The following is an 18,048-nucleotide window of genomic DNA, read 5'->3' as shown; positions in this document are numbered from 1 at the left end:
ATTCTTTTCAGTGACCACCAACACTACCACCACCTTTGTCATCCCTTTTAACCACTGTCTCCTTACCAGTACCACTGCCAACACTACCACCATCATGGCTGCTACCAGCTTTCATCTGTTTCTAACTTTCATCCCCATCACTGCTGCCTCCACCGTAACCTAGCCTGGACTAACCTAGCGTATCTTAGTATAGTCTAGCGTAGCCTAGCGTAGCCTAGCGTAGCCTAACCTAACCTGCGGCTGTCTTGCAGGAGTCCGGCCATCGACATCGACGATGTGTTCCAGCAGAAGCAACGTGAGATCGAGGAAGGCACTGATGACATGTCCAGAGTCCGGGATCTGGCCACTGTGAGTTGTTCTTCTGTTTCCAGGTTGAAGATCCTCTCGTTCTGTCTCCTGGTTCCAAATCCTGGTTCTGTTTGGTCCTGCATCCTGGTTCCATCTCCTTCATACTGATCTGTGTCCTGCATCCTGAGGAGGGAGCAGAGTATGTGTACCTTCTTCCATGGGAGCAGAGTATGTGTACCTTCTTCCATGGGAGCAGAGTATGTGTACCTTCTTCCATGGGAGCAGTTTGTGTGTACCTTCCACGGAGAAGGACTTATAAGGGAGCAAAATGCGTGGGGGTTCCGCAGACGTTGGTGTAGGCAGAGGCTGCTCTCTCAGGCCGCCAGTGGGCCCCACCCCAACCTTCACCTTTAACTGAATCCTTATTTCCATTTATCTGGTTTTTATCTCTTTCCTTGTCCATTTTTTCTTATTTTTCCTTTGTTTTGCAGCAGTTGTACAAGACAGCCACGTCAGTCCTTAGTTCTAACGTTATCACTGCAAGTACAGGTGGCCACTGGGCCATCCACGTACAGTAAAGATGCTTGTAATATGGGCTAAACATGACTTCAACAAGTCATACCAGTTTTTTCCTTCAAGATTGTCAGAACTTTCCGTAGAAGATTCTACAATTAATGTTATTTATGTATTTATTTATTTATGTATACAAGAAGGTACAATGAGTTGTGAAAGTACACATGTCGGTGAAGAAAGGAAGGAAACTATCAGGGGGAAAGCGCCAAGCCATTACGACTATATAGCACTGGGAAGGGGTCAGGATAAGGATTTGGGATGGGACGGGGGGAAGGAATGATGCACAACCACTTGGACGGTCGGGGATTGAACGCCGACCTGCATGAAGCGAGACCGTCGCTGTACCATCCGCCCAAGTGGTTGGGCCACATGTCGGTGAGTAAGGCTGCATTCTGACAAAGCCACTAACTCGCCAGTCTGTTCTCTTGATTTGCCACAGCGAACAAAATCCAACCTCCTAACCTAACCAGAAACACACGAACCCAAGCCACCCACCTAACCTACCCAACGAATACACAGAAAACGTGTTTTTTTGTGAACCGCTAGGTTTCATAGCACGTTGCATTTGGAACGCTGGTTACCGCAGCGTTCCATAACGTCGTATTGGTTGAGAGGATGAGTGGTTACAGCCGTTTTAAACACTTAGTAAAGCTAATACAAAATTTGTTGTGAATTTTACGTTACAAAGTAAAAAACTCTCGCCAACAAGAAATATATTGACAGGTACACAATGAGAGAAAAATTTGAGTTAACATATAATTACTATATTAGTATTAACAGGGGTAAGATTTTGATAGTGAGAAGTTATAGTGATGCTGTTATATTTCTAGAGAGTAAACTGTAAGTTAGTAGCATACAGTGAGATGCCATGGTGAGGCCATCCCTCTGGGAAGAGTTCACTCGGGCAAATTATGACATTTATATGTCTATAAAATAGTTTGTCTGTTAGTCCAGGTAGAAGGCCAAACGCTTGGGGCTAGACTTGTTAAAGTTTGCAGTGTGGCTGTGGGTATGAGGGGAAATTGGTGGAGATCAAATTGTCGGGGCCTAGTGCATAGAGTTTCATCATATTTTCACATTACAATAGCATTCATATACTGACGTAAAACCAGCCCGACCTCCTAAGGTTTCACAGCGTCAGAAAGACGGTTAATTTAAAGTGTCCTCTCCTAACCTACCAGACTAAACCAGAAGACCCACAACAGAAAACGGGACAGTGCATCACTTTTGCTAGCCGCTTCCTTTTTCTAGTACGACAATTTTTAGCCTTAGTAACGCATATGAGCGAAAAGCGACGTTTATTTATTTATTTATTTATTTATTTATATACAAGAAGGTACATTGGGGGTTAACAGAGAATATAGAAATTAAATTGATTTTACATTCTTGTAAAGCCACAAGCACGCATAGCGTTTCAGGCAACGTTCTTTGTAAGAGGACGATGTAAGGCTGTTTAAAACGCATGTAAGGTTGGCAGATATCCATTCCGGAGGCGCTCAACACATTGTGCAGCCTTTTGTTGTCGACCCGGGCAATACCGGGTACGCCATCTATAGTACTTATATAAATAAATAGACTTATTTACCAGCTGGTTGTGTCCCCCCTGAAGCTGACCGGGTACACGTAGCATGCGACTTACAACTCACGAAACAACCAATCTTGGCGTACATCATCAGGGAAGAGACAACGGTTGTGGATATTGAAGGGTTAATCACAATTAAAACTAAACGTTACCTGAAAAATGTAGTACTACGCAAATTAGTACTATAGTTTAGGGACGTAGGGAGCGCTGGTGAGGACGGGCTGGACAAAAACCAAACTTAAAACATTTTTGGGCCTACGTATAGCGCATATATATATATATATATATATATATATATATATATATATATATATATATATATATATATATATATATATATATATATATATATATATATATATATATATATCACGACCGGATATAAGATGATGGTTGCCGAGGCTAATTCCCCATCATCCCGCCGGCACTCAGATGGTAATCTTAGGCATGGTATTTTATCAAATCACCTCATTTTTTGGGGCACATGTGAGGAACACAAATGCGAACAAGCCTGAATGGTCCCCAGACATATAAATATGGTCCCCAGATAAAATACCATGCCCAAGATTACCATCAGAGTGCTGGCAGGATGATGGGGAATTAGCCTTGGCTACCATCATCTTTTGTTCGGTCGTAATGGTCGAGTGGTTAAGGGGTCCTGTACACCAGTTGCAGAGTGATCCTGGGAGTATGGGTTCGAGTCACTTCTTGGGTGTGAGTTTTCAGTTGCATATATGTCTAGGAACCGTTCAGGCTTGTTCGGGTTTAGTGAGAATCCACAAGGTCTTCTCTGAATACTCCTTATTTTCTTCTCCGAGGCTATGGGTCCCCCACATTTGCACCAGAAGTGGTACCCAAAAATGCCACCTTTTTTTTATATAGATATAGAAATTATATAAATACAACAATTATATATATAAATACATACAACAACAACTATATATATATATATATATATATATATATATATATATATATATATATATATATATATATATATATATATATATATATATATATATGGCATGGTATTTTATCAAATCACCTCATTCTTTGGGGCACATGTGAGGAACACAAATGCGAACAAGCCTGAATGGTCTGAATTATATATATATATATATATATATATATATATATATATATATATATATATATATATATATATATATATATATATATATATATATATGAATGAAAACTCACACCCCAGAAGTGACTCGAACCCATACTCCCAGAAGCAACGCAACTGGTAACTACAGGGCGCCTTAATCCGCTTGACCATCACGGCCGTCAAAAGGAAGTGATAGCCGAGGCTATTTGAGCCACTTCCCCGACGGCAACTCGGATGGTAATCTTGGGCATATATATATATATATATATATATATATATATATATATATATATATATATATATATATATATATATATATATTTATATATATATATATATATATATATATATATATATATATATATATATATATATATAACACCTATTTCCCCTAGGACGAACTACTGACCCTCACCAATCATTATTATTATTATTATTATTGAAGGTGAAGGAAAGACACAATATATATGCAAGTGTATTAAAAAACAACTTTTCGGATGTAACCTCCATTCTTTCTCAAGGTGCTGTATACAATGTTCTCTGGTGTATATATATACACTGTATACACAACACTATATATACCGCACCTTGAGAAAGGATGTAGGCTACACCCGAAAATTTAGTTTTTAATACACTTGCATATATATATATTGCGCCTTCCCGTCATTCAAACACAACGGCATTGTAGTTTCTCCATTATAATAATTATTATTATACAGTACATGTTGGGGTGTTTACAGAGGCTGAAGCTGGCCACGCGGCGACCATCCTACCTGGACTGGATAGGAGAGATCAAGCAGCGAGGGCAGGAGATGGGGGAGGTACTGGAGGTACACACTCCCAGGGTCCTGGAGGAGGGGCAGAAGGAGGAGGAGGTCGAGGAAGAGCTCTCGCCTCAGAAGCGCAAGGACAACCTCCAGAGTGCCATGGCTTGGCTCAGGAAGGAGCTGGTGAGTGAATCCACTGACCCGATCCTGTCGTTATTTTGATATTTGATTTTAGTGTGTGAAGTGATTTGTTTTCAGCGTTAGTGTTGGCATTTAAGGCTGATTCTATTTTGTGCCGGGAGGGTCTAAAACCTTTACGGCTTTATAGTTAAGTCATACCTCGAGGATACTTTTATAACATTAAGTTAGGTTGCGTCAAATTCATATTCATGAATTAGTAACCAGTGATACAAATCACGACAATAATGGGTGGACTAAACAGGAGTCACGTGTTTCAATTCTTCCTCCGTGGTCTGACACTCACATTTTTCATCACGTGTTAATTTTCGTGATTTACACACATATGATAATATATTAACTTTGCAACAGTACGTAGTAAATAATTTTAAATTGAAGAAAGAAATTAAACAGATGATATGTACAAAAATAAAATTTTGACACGGCAGTTATTAATACTGGAACAGGTTTTGTAATTAATGAAGGCAATAACACACAAACAAAATGTTGACATGCAGGGTGTGAGGAGGTGTGTATGGTTGGTTACATACAGTTAAGTAGTTAGTTTTTTATTTATCCTTAAAACTGATTGATAGAACATTCTTTAAAGTCATTCCATAGTTTGGGACCCTTGATTTGCTGAATATTTCTGCCTTGGTTAAGTCGCGTTCTTGGGGTATCAAAAAGATATTTGTTTTTCGTGTGGTGCCCATGTATCGTTTTTATGTATGAACTCTTGCCTAAATAAACATTATTATTAGCAGTAGTATTCAGTAATGGTCATGTCTTATCACAGGCATAATAACATAGGATTAAAAAATCCACACTTGTGCATTTGTGTGTTTTATGTAAAGATTTTAATTTCACCAAGTTTTTCGCACTCTTCTGAGTGTATTATCATGGTTTAAGAATATGGTTTGAAGGAAAGTTACATCTCAGATCTTGACATACACAAATACTTAAGTGTGTTTTTGTTATCCCATATTATTATAATTATAATTATTATTATTATTATTATTATTATTATTATTATCATTATTATTATTATTATTATTATTATTATTATTGTTGCTGCAGTCGGGTTCGTTCTCGACTCACAGTCGGGAATTCTGAGTTCGAATCTCGGGTGGAAGAGAAATGGGCGCGTTTCCTATCACCTTATGTCCCTGTTCACCTAGCAGTAAATAGGTACCCAGGAGTTAGTCAGCTTGTTGTGGGGCTGCATGATGGGAAGGGGCAGTAATTCGACTTTGGAGGTGGGGGGGGTGACCTTGATATAAGCCTAACGTGTATATATACTCTATTCACTGGCTGTCTGTCCCCCGACAAAAGGAATTATTATTGTAATATTCTAAAAACAGCTGTATTACTTACTTCTTATACAGCTGTTTTTACACGAGTATGTCTGGTGTTACTATTTTAATCTTGTACAATCGCCAGCTGGAGATGAGACAGCAAGATCAGCATTTAGCGCGGCAGTTAATGCAGCTGCGGATTGAACTACAGCGCGTGCGGCTACTGCGGTCCTGTAACAACCACCAGGCCCTGGTCGACGAGGTCACCAACGAGGCCGAGGAAGCCAAGACTTATGAAGCTTCTGACTGCGAACTTCCTGCTGATCTCAGGTGAGATCTTCAGTGTATACATATTTTATGAATAAAATATTGTTTTATTATTATTGTTATTATTATTATTATTATTATTGGCCTGGGTCCGGGCCATAATCCTAACAGGCATCCTGTCCCCAATAGGGTGACACCGCGAGGAAGCCACAAGGGGGAACCATATTACAGTGATTGCAGGCCAATTATTTTAGTACAAGGCCACTAAGTATGTGCATAACTTTGGTTGTACAGTATTAGCAAACTGTTGCTGACAGCATTGTAAACTTGTTTTTCAGAGACACATTTTGTCCTGTGCTTCGTGAGATTGGCGTCACCCGGATGAACATCACTAGCCGGCGCTTCTCCCTCAGGTGAAGGTCATGGTAGATGCCGCCACACTGTGGCACTCTTGTGTTAGTTCTTGAGTGTCTTCATCACCCTGATACTCTACGAACAATACCTCCTGCATCTTTCAACCCCTGGCCCACTGTGAGCAACTCCTTGAGCATCATTCACAGACTGGCACTCTGTGAGTAACGCTTCAAGCATCCTCCACGCCCTGGCACTCTACAAGCAACACCTCAAGAATCTTCCGGACCCTGGCACTCTACAAACAACATCTCCCACTTCCTTCACAGCCTGGCACTCTGTGAGCAAGTCCTTAAGCATCTTCAACACCCTGGCACTCCAGGAATCCTGCACCTCACTTCTACAATCAACTCCAAATTGTTCATGACTTGGCGAGGGTAATGGAGTAATGGGGGTAATCCACACTGAATGGAGCTCGATAATGACCTGTTAGAGGTGAAATGAAAATATGCCTCATTCAGCATTTTACCCGGAACATAAAATGGCAAGAAACTGCTACATCTCTCATATATTCCCAGCTAAACTCCGTCATGTGTATGTCTAACCAAACGCTTGAAACACCCAAACAATCCCGAGTCTGTTAGCTTACATAGTAATCTATGTATAAACTTTCTTGTATATAAATAAGTAAATAAATAGATAAATATATTTCATAAATCTAACGCTGTGTTTCCAACCCAATACTCTCTTGTAAGTATAATCCTGGTTATTTTTCATTGATATTCGCTACTCATTTATATTGCCCTAGCAAAAGATTATGTAAATGGTACCTATTTTATAATATTTATTATAAATGTTTATATAATAAAAATTAATGTAAAATTTAACATTGTATTTGAAAGAGAATACAAGTCTTTTATAGATAAAGTAAATACTTAATCATATGTTTAAGAAAAAACTTTAATTGGGAGACACAAGAAGATTAACCAGGCTTAAAATGATAATAATAATAATAATACTGTATATAAGGAAAAATATGTAATGGTTGTATTTATATTGAAAGTGGTATAGAATTGCTATATTTTATATTTGCCAGTTTTGTGGTATTAGGACTGATCAGTTAATTCTCTAATTAATGTACTATGGTTAATCACTGTAATAATAATTTATATTTATATATAAAATTCCTATAAAATATAATTCTTTTATAAAGAATATTTATAAAGAATATTATTTTATAAAGAATACATAAAGAATATAAATTTTTATATAAACAATATCTGAGACACGATTCAGAGGAGTATTTATTGATGCAAAATGAAGCTCAGTATTCATAGGTTCACAGTGTAAATTATATGAAGTCACTATAGTAATATGAAGTGTTTATTTGTGTAGAATACATATTGAATGGTATGCACATATACACATTGTATGGAGGTGTATAAGTGTATAATACAAATTCTCTGGAAATGTATAAGTGAATAATACAAATTGTATGGATGTACATTTGTGGGCACCATCAGTGTTTTTGGTTTGGCTCAGTGTTAGCCTTAAGGCCTACCAACCTCTGGAGGGTTATTAAGGCAACAACAACAGCTTACGTCATAGCCCGTGCTACTTGGAACTTTTTGTTCCAAGTAGCAGAATCTAAAACAACGAACAAACAGCTTACTGACCACCCAGCAAGTATGTTTTTGCCCTGACCATAGTCCAGGACTTGAGAGTAAACTTAAGTGTCCACACACCGAGAAACGAGGTACACCATTCAGTGTACTGTGAGACTGTGACAGTACAGTGATGGATAGCGTATTGTTTCTTACTGTGTATTGCGGTGTTGGGGCGGCCACATGTGCTCCATTACACATAATCAGGTCCTTAGCCAGATCGCCAACAGGTGCGCTGTGTATATGTGTATACTGTGCAGTAAACTTTGAACACGTGAATCTCGGAAAATCTGTGAAAATCGATATAAAAACTTTCCAACAAAATATATATCAATTTTATGCCTGGGTTACCCCGCCATCATTATCCTCTAGTGGGATACTAATGAGTGTATGTAAATGAACATACGTTTTCTATGTGGACATACATTATGACTATTTAACACTTGGATGAGGTATAGGACAAGGTGCTGGGATATGAGACCAAAGAGTTGAAATATAAAGCCAAGGAACCGGGATGTGAGCACGGAGTGAAAGAACGGTGCCCATCCACGTGAAACATCGGGGAATTGAACACCGACCCTGCAAGAAGTCAGTATAGCTATAAAGCATTTGAAGATATACAAGGAAAGGAGCTTCCATAAGAGCAGAGTGATGGAAGTTCCCACTCCTTAGATCATAAGGCATCAACTGCCGTCCCTACGACAAGCATGGTCATCATGTACTGGACTGGCATTTGTAACTGAATGGACCATAGCCAATGTAAATAACAGTTGCTCCTATGTGGTTGAAAATAGCAGTAGAAAGTTGTAAATTAGTGTAAATAATGCTGACATTTGTGTTTTAAGTACCTTGTTGCCCGGTAACCATTGTGATTACTGTTACTAGTCTGTACATAAATGTATAGTCTGTATAATACAGTAGAGCATAAATACAGTGTGGTGTATTGAATAGTTTGTGTATGCAAGTACATTGTACAATTACAGTATACGTGTGAACTTTTCATATGATAGGGGCAATATATAGTACTTTACACTATTGTATAAAATCATATATCTGGTTGTTGCACTTTTATATATTTTATTAATTTTGTAAGGAATTCTTTTATAATGAATTTTTCTTCTAACTGTTTTATAGATGGCACTTATAAATAAATATTATATTCTATATATAGGCCTACATGTATAACTATAGATACGTTTTATATAAATATTAAAATAATGTGAAGTAGTTTGGAATATCCTGAACCTTTGTTAAAGCGATATCACATCCTCTGCTTAACTCTGTCAGGCTAAGAAATGCTGGAGCTGATCAATCAACCTGTTTGCACACATAACACACCTCAGTTTTATGTTATTATTATTGGCCACACCATTACAACTTTGGTGGTTCAATGAAATTAAGAGAACAGTAATATTGACACCTCTGCGCATCAGATTAAATTTGTAAAATAGTTAGGGCTATTAACCCATGGAACTCCCTACCCGCCGAAGCCTTAAATGCCAAAAAACTTAAATTTTAAGTCAATTGGAAAGTCATCCGGGCAAAAGGAGGAGGGGGGGGGGAACCTTTGACAAGCTGCCGGCTTTCTGTCCTCGTCGAGGCCACTAGAATGTTAATGCCCCTCAGGTAAATGAAATAGGCTATAGGTGGGTCCTAACTTGAATAATTAGAGGTCTCTTGCTTAGCCAGTTAAGGGCTTCCTGTCTCCAGCAGGAACAGGAAGATGTTTTTCTCATCCTCATATCGGACATAGACAAGGACACAATCTATAGCACTGTATCATCCTTTGCAGATGACACTAGGATCTTCATGAGAGTAGACAACATAGAGGACACGGCAAACCTCCAATCAGATGTAAATCAGGTTTTTCAATGAGCTACAGAAAATATTATGGTATTTAATGAAAATAAGTTCCAGCTCATGCGCTAGGGAAAAAAATGAAAATATTAAAACGGAAACCACGTACAAAACGCAGTCAAATCATAACATAGAACGAAAAGGTAATGTAAAGGATTTGGGTGTACTCATGTCGTTTAAAGAACGCAATAAAGTAGCCGTCACAACTGAAAAAAATGACAGGTTGGATAACAAGAACTTTTCACACTAGAGATGCTATACCGATGATGATACTTTTCAAGACTCTAGTGCTCTCTAGAGTGGAGTACTGCTGCACAATGACAGCCCTTTTCAAAGCTGGAGACATTGCTGACCTGGAGAGCGTGCAGAGATCCTTTACTGCTAGAATCTACTCGGTAAAACATCTAAACTATTGGGACCGAGTAAAATGCCTAAATCTGCATTTTCTTGAGCGCAAGCGGGAGAGATACATAATAATTTACACGTGGAAAATAGTAGAGGGGCTGGTCCCAAACCTGCACACAAAAATAACATCACATGTGACCAGAAGGCATGGCAGGATGTGCAGAATACCCCCGTTGAAAAGCAGAGTTGCAATAGGTACTCTGAGAGAGAGAACTCTATCAACATCAGAGGCCCGAGACTGTTCAAGACGCTTCCACTACACATAAGGGGCATAACTGGCCGACCCCTCACAATGTTCAAGAGAGAACTATCAACATCAGAGGCCCGAGATTGTTCAACACGCTTCCACTACACATAAGGGGCATAACTGGTCAAGAAAGGATTCAAGAGAACTCGATAAGCACCTCCAAAGGATATCTGATCAACCAGGCTGTGATTCATACCTCAGACTGCGGCCAGCCGCATCCAACAGCCTGGTTGATCAGTCCAGCAACAAGGAGACCTGGGTGATGACGGGGCCGCGGGGACGCTAAGCCCCGAAACCAACTCAAGATATACTCAAAGTATAGCATGGTAGACTTCAGTTGGATAAGGATTCACTGCTGTGTCCACTTACGAAACCTGCATATCATTTCCAGCCCGTCCTCCAAAAATGGGGAGGTAAATGTACAGAGCCCCATAAGTGCAATTATGTACTATGTATAACAGTTAAGAATTGTACTTATTTACACAAGTATTAAATCGTAGTGTCAAATATATTGTGAATATTTGAGTTTACCTCAAAAGCTGAATAGAAAACCACGACCTATCCTTACCGTCTTAGCTTGTAAAGATAAGCATTTTATTGCATTTTAATTATAATTGTTACTTAACCTATAGCTATTGATATTACAATTTTATAAACAAACAAACAAAACTAAAATATTTCAATAAATTGTAAAGTAACTCAGGATATTTTCAAATTTTGTATAAAATCTCTATTGTTTAATAAAAGTGAAAAGGAAAATCCTAATATTTAAAACTTGTTTAAATCAATTGAAAGTTAAATTTTCAGCTTAAAATTTCAAATAGTCTAGCAGAAAACGAGTAGACATAAATCTGGGGATGGGAAAATGTAACAGCTCCGTACGTGCAATTATGTACTATGTATAACAGTTAGGAAATGTACTTATTACACTTAGTATTAAAACGTATTATCAATTCAGAGGATGGGTTGCATTTCAGAATTATCGCAGCAAAAGTCTGAATTTATTAAATAATTGTTGAGCTTAGAAATGCTACGCGGCCAGTCTGGATCCAATGTTATTATTATAGATAATCTTGTAGCTTTTCCATGCTCATAAACTGTTTAATAAATGCAGACTCAACCTCCAAGAGTGTGGAAAGATGTACAGGTTTCGTAAATGCTTGATGAATCCTGGCCCCGGTCCATGTAAGCCTGCAGATCACACGGATATTTCTCACCCCCTAGCACAGTCGGCTCCCAACCAAAAGGTCCCGGGGTTCGATTGCCGCAGCAGGACAGAGGCGTTTGGACACATTTCCTTACACCTAATATTTTCTTCGCCTGACAGTAAATAGATGGGTACTAGGGAGTACCTGGTACTGTTGTGGGCTACAGTGTTTTCCACACGCACCTCAGGTAGGCTCCCAGCACACAGTGACTCGCCAGCTGACTCTTGACCTGCCAGTACATAGCAGTAAATGAAACTGTAGAAGGTTTACCGGGCCATACGAGGCAGTTCCTATTATGTCCACCCACACTCATTTGTGTATACTGCAGGTCTGATCTACACTTACAATAATCCAGGGATCCAAATTCAAAATTCAAAAATTCTAATGTTTATTCAGGTAAAGTACATACATACAAGAGGTGATACAGAAATTGATAGATTTATAGATAGAGCTAGTACATACAATGCCTAAAGCCACTATTACGCAAAGCGTTTCGGGCAGGAAAAACATTAAAAACTAAAACTTAATACTAATTGATCCCACATATATTATATTACCTTGTAATTTTCCCATAAGGCCACTATATAGTGATAGTGGCCTCGACGAGGACAGGAAGCCGGCAGTTTGTCAAAGTGGCAAAGAAATGTGGCAGCTACCTAAATTATCCCAAAAAATCTCACATTCCAAGAAATTCTATTGTAAACACTTAAAGGTTCCGCAGTAATCCCACAATGCAATAATTACATCAATACATGTTCCCAAGAGCACCCAGGAACTATTGCTAAACAGAAGCTAAGGTTTCCCGGCAGCTGGTTTACGAGCAACCAACTGGGTGTCAACCATGGTCAGGTGGACGCAAATATATGGCGGCCGCACACGCAATTACGGTAGCCGTAGCAGGAGCCACCCACATCTTCACAGACGGATCGGTGGACACAGAAAATGAGAGTGCTGGCGCTGCTCTTTGCACGACCAGCGTTCAGGCATATTGGAGACTGGGAGGACTAGTATCATCAACCCAAACTGAGCTGTTCGCCATACAACAGGCATTCGCATATGTGATTGCACAAAACACTCAAAATGCAATCATACACACAGACTCAAAAGCTGCACTTCAAATACTAGGACAAAAACAGTGAAGAGATAATGTGGAAATAATTACCACCATTTTGTATCAAGGAGCAGTCGCTAAAGGCAAAGGCCTCAACATAACTTTAAACTGGATCCCATCCCATATTGGAATCCCATTAAATGAAAAAGCTGATGAAATTGCTAAATTGGCAACTCGTCATCCAGTGATACATAAAACAATTCAACCCAGCCTAGAGAACATAAAAAACATCATCACCAAAAAACTCTCACATCTCAACAAAGCCTACCTACACCAGAGAATAGCTGAAGGTTCGCCATCTGCAACATGGTATCTTCAGGCAACCAAATTAGAAAGGTTAAATATCCCAAAAGGAATCCACAGGGAAATAGCAGTTAGGCTATATAGACTACGTCTAGGTTACAGATGCAACTGGGAGATTGGTGAACCCCGACAGAGAGAGTGCATCTTCTGCCAAACTGTCACAGAAAAGCCATTACTTCACTATCTTCTGGAATGTGAAGCAACCAATGACCTTAGAAGAGCTTTAAGAGTTCCTGAATCATGCAGTGGCCACCCTGAAGCCATCAACACAGCCACTCTCCTGGTCAACAAAGGTGTCCAGCAGCTGGACACCCTCATAAAGACTGTGAAGCAGTATCCTCCCCCACGATAACAGCTTGATGGTTAAATGCAACCTCAGAACACTGGGGAAAACAAAAAAAAAAATTGTACCACTTACGGGCTATTCATGCCCGTGCCACCTCTTGGGTGGCTTAATCTTTATCAATCAATCAGCAATTACGGCGTCCATCTGGTCACCACTTGGTCCGGGAGACATCTCCCGTCACGCAGGGTGCAGTCGCACCTCCACAGATCTCCAGTATCAGCTATTGATACTGGCTCAAAAGGGCCACGAGTTACGGGCTATTCATGCCCGTGCCACCTTTTGGGTAGCTTAATCTTTATCAATCAATCATCAGCAATTACGGTTACGAGCTATTCATGCCCGTGCCACCTATTGGGTGGTTTAATCTTCAACAACAGCAGCATCTTCAATCAAAACTCCAGCAGTGGTTCAGTGACAATTGTTCTGGGTACACCACTGACCATCTCCAGCGCCATTATCAGTCATCAACACTCGTGGGACAGACTGGACTGGTGTTGCCTCACTGTCACACCATTCTCACCACACCACTGTAAACTACACTGGTGTAAATACTTACTACAGCGTTTATTATCACCAAATGAACGTTACAGCATGTTAATAAAGCACATGGGATACTCTGATATATTTCTAGCATCGTTAGCCATAAAACAATTCTCTTACACTACATTGAATCTATTGAAAGTACCTTTAAGCAACCTACCTCATTTTGTGTATAATTATATATATTCTTTTTTTATATCTAGATCTTTTTATAATTGTATTTTTTGCTTTTTTTCTGTCAAACAGTCCTCTTATGCAAACTAGTATTGAACGCTCTTGTTACGCTCAATTTAGATTACGCAGTTTAATTTTAGTCGTCATATAGAATGGACATAAATTCACTAGAACACGTTCAGTGAAAAATAACAAAGTTAATCCCAGCTATTAGAATCCTTCCATATGAAGAGAGATTGAGGTTAGTCGAGGTCCTTTATTATGCACGCTATACCCATCCTGTAGGGTATCTAAAAAAAAAAAAAAAAAAAAATTTGTTACAACGAGCTGAGGAACTGTACCCTAAAATTCATGAAACTAATCAAGTTACAGTCTTGTAAGCTATTGAGACAGTTCAACAATGGATTCGAGAGCGACCACATGTAGTTTATTTATTTATTTATATATACAAGAAGGTACATTGGGTGTGTGAGAGTACATAACATTGATGTTTTATATTCCTGCAAAGCCACTAACCCGCATAACGTTTCGGGCTAAGCAACATGCATTTGCAGAGTTATTTTCATAATTTTTGCAGTCTCCGTGGTGTAGTGGTAAGACACTCGCCTGGCGTTCCGCGAGTGCTATGTCATGGGTTCGTATCCTGGCCGGGGAGGATTTACTGGGCGCAATTCCTTAACTGTAGCCTCTGTTTAACGCAACAGTAAAATGTGTACTTGGATGAAAAAACGATTCTTCGCGGCAGGGGGTCGTATTCCAGGGACCGTAGGATTAAGGACTTGCCCGAAACGCTACGCGTACTAGTGGCTGTACAAGAATGTAACAACTCTTGTATATATCTAAAAAAAAAAAAAAAAAAAAATTGGATTCGCTCATCTTGAACATTACGGGCTATTCATCCCCGTGCCACATCGTGGGTGGCTTAATCTTCATCAATCTATTATCATCTTTAACAGCAAGCGCCCCCCCCCACACCATTCATGAAGTGGGGATGTCTGCCCATCGAGTGTCAGTAATTGCTCCCCTGTCATCCCTAATTTCCAGAAATAACGCGGTCTTTTCAACATATTGAAATACTTAGGTCTAGCTCAATTTCAAGCTTATCATGTGCAGCTTTAGCTGCCATATCTCTCTATCCAGCCCCGTCCTTTCCAGTGTTCCCAACATCACTAAACTGATGTTCTAAATTGCCTGAGCCTAACCTAACCGAGCACCCACGGAGAGAAAACGGGATATCATGTCAATTTTGTGAGCCGTTATGATTTTTAGTACATCAATTTTTGGCCTTAGGGGGATTCCTCATTCATCCATCAAATTGTGATGTATTTGTAGCAAGTACAAACAATATACTCACTACAGTCTCTCATTATCTTAATGGCATAACCATTTAGCACTAACTACACAAGCTATAATCCTATTCCTATTTACAGGTAACATTCTTTCCATCCTGGTTGGAGGAAGTTGAGGTGTAGTCACCGAATATAAGCAAGCGAATTGCGAATAGCTGGGAGTACAATTTTCAGTGATTCAGATAACTCCAGTACAGACACTTTGGATTTACCTCACCTCTTCAACCTCAAGAATGTAGCACTCGGCGTGTACAGTTCTAATCGACCCCAAAACGCTACAAGCTTCGATACAGAGCAGACAGTCACGCTCTCCCGCATAGAGCTTCGCGACTCCGGCCTCACTCAGCTCCAAGTTCCGTCTGAACGTCTACGACAATGCCATCAACCGACTACTGTTATCAAGACTACTAAATAAATATGAAACACACTAAACACTGTGTATCTAATCTACCTAACAACGTAACATAATACTCACGAGGACGGGTTGTCACATCATGCTGGACAACCCCTGTGAGATGGTAGCCATACAATTGTGACTGAAATTCTTGCTCTGTGTTAATTATGTTTATATTGGAATTTACAACTTTCCTATATCTACTTTGCTTGCCCGCTCTCGCACAAGACAGTACATATAGGATTCATTGCTTATAGTCAATATTTGGTATATTAATACGTACATATTCCAAGTCTTATTTTGTTTTTCAAGCTATAATCTCTTCCATTTAATTGCTCTACACCAGTTTTTATATTAGGAATTTCTTTTTCAGTTTCATTAAACAATAGAGATTTTATACAAAATTTTGACAATATCCTGAGTTATTTTACAATTTATTTAAATATCTTAGTATTGTTTTACTATTTTTATAAAACTGTAATATCAATATAGGTATAGGTTAAATACTAGTTGTAATTAAGAAGCAATAAGATGTTTATCTTAACATACTAAGAAGGTTAGGTCGGTGTTTTCTATTCAGATTTTCAAGGTAAACTCAAATATTCACAATAAATTAGTATGTCACACATGTATTTATTAATAAGCCAATATTGACTATAAGCAAGTGCGAGAACAGGTTGTTGCATGTTGGGTTCCAAGTGCTTAACGAGATAACATCGAATCACATAAAAATTTTCCTCCACTGTTTTTTAGTGCGTTAGTGGCAAGTTGTAGTGCAGTTAATTCTGCATGAGTGGAGCTGAGCCAGTTGTCCAGTCTCACAGTAGTGCTCAGTGTTGTTGTTATAGATTCAGCTACTCGGAACAAGTTCCAAGTAGCACGGGCTATGGTGAACCCGTAACTTACCTGGCACTGGAGCGGTGCAAGTAGAATCGGCTATGGTGAGCCCGTAGTGGACTTACTTGGCACAAGAGTGTACATTGGTTGACTTTGTGTATTCTACAGGCTGCTGCAGTGCGACCTGTTTATATTTGAACAGACCCATCAGTGTAAACATAGTGCTCGTGAGGCCGTAAGTTATTTATAAAAGAACCAAAAGTTGTCAGTGTTGTTAATCTGAGTTAGTTAGTTTAGTTCATTTATTATGCACCCCATACCCATCTTGTGGGCGGTAGTGGAAAGGATTACAGAGGCACATAATGGGCTCATGGACTGAACCCCACAATTCATTTAGCTAAGCAAGTTACAGTCTTCATGGGCTAGTTACAAAATTAAATGCACATCGTCATATCAACAATGGGCTCGAGTCCGACCACACGTACCGTTTCTAAATTAATCAACTGACATATGTGGAGAGCTAGTGTCACAATTGATAACTGGCACCCCCCCCCCCATGTGTGGGGTGGGCAATTTAAATTTCTTTCTTTAATATCCACCCTATACCACACCCTTAGTACTACTGTTGGGTCAATGTCAGAAGAGATTACAACCTCTGAAGGCCTTGGCATGCTGTGGAAAGGGAGTGGAAGTCCCTGTGCTACGAATGATATACTTGAGTACTGTAAAATATCTTATTGATTATGCTGCACCTGTCATTTCTTGTTTTGGTAAAGGTAGGATGGGCAAGTTGGAGAAGGTACAAAATGAAGCCATGAGAATTATCTTAGGATGCCCAAGAAATGCTATGATTGAGATAATGAGGATGGAGTTGAATCTGCAGAGTATTGGGGATAGAATTGAAGAGATAAATGTAGCCTCTGCCATTAGATTAATGAGAGGTGGGGGAGCTAATGAATTAATCCTCTCGGTTCAAAAGGTGGGAAGTAATGGACAGTGTATGATGAAGAAGAGAGTATATATGAGTACCTTATGTTATAATGTTATAAAGTATGATGTTATTACAGAGTGTATTGCTGTGCCCAAGAGAAAATTCACACCACCATGGGAGAATTGTAATGTAGATGTAGTAATTACTCCCTTGCAAAAGAAAAAAAGTATGTATGAAATAGGAGAGCTGAGGGCAACATATGATTGTATAA

The 18,048-nt window shown here is 39.2% G+C and overlaps 1 protein-coding gene across 1 annotated transcript in view; it reads left to right on the top strand.

The window, feature by feature from the left end:
* Positions 1–7,133, top strand: part of LOC123765768 (uncharacterized) — a 12,320-nt gene extending 5,187 nt beyond the window's left edge. Inside the window, exons 3-6 of the mRNA XM_045754500.2 lie at positions 252–348; positions 4,295–4,504; positions 5,939–6,123; positions 6,399–7,133. Coding sequence (XP_045610456.2) covers positions 252–348; positions 4,295–4,504; positions 5,939–6,123; positions 6,399–6,477 — 571 coding nt within the window. The 3' untranslated portion in view covers positions 6,478–7,133. The remainder of the gene's footprint in view (positions 1–251; positions 349–4,294; positions 4,505–5,938; positions 6,124–6,398) is intronic.
* The last annotated feature ends 10,915 nt before the right edge of the window (positions 7,134–18,048 follow it).

The sequence above is a fragment of the Procambarus clarkii genome, chromosome 37 (assembly GCF_040958095.1).
Source record: "Procambarus clarkii isolate CNS0578487 chromosome 37, FALCON_Pclarkii_2.0, whole genome shotgun sequence".
NCBI classification, from domain to species: domain Eukaryota; kingdom Metazoa; phylum Arthropoda; class Malacostraca; order Decapoda; family Cambaridae; genus Procambarus; species Procambarus clarkii.
Note: the sequence above shows the minus strand (reverse complement) of the source record. Positions and strands in the feature narration are given on the sequence as shown.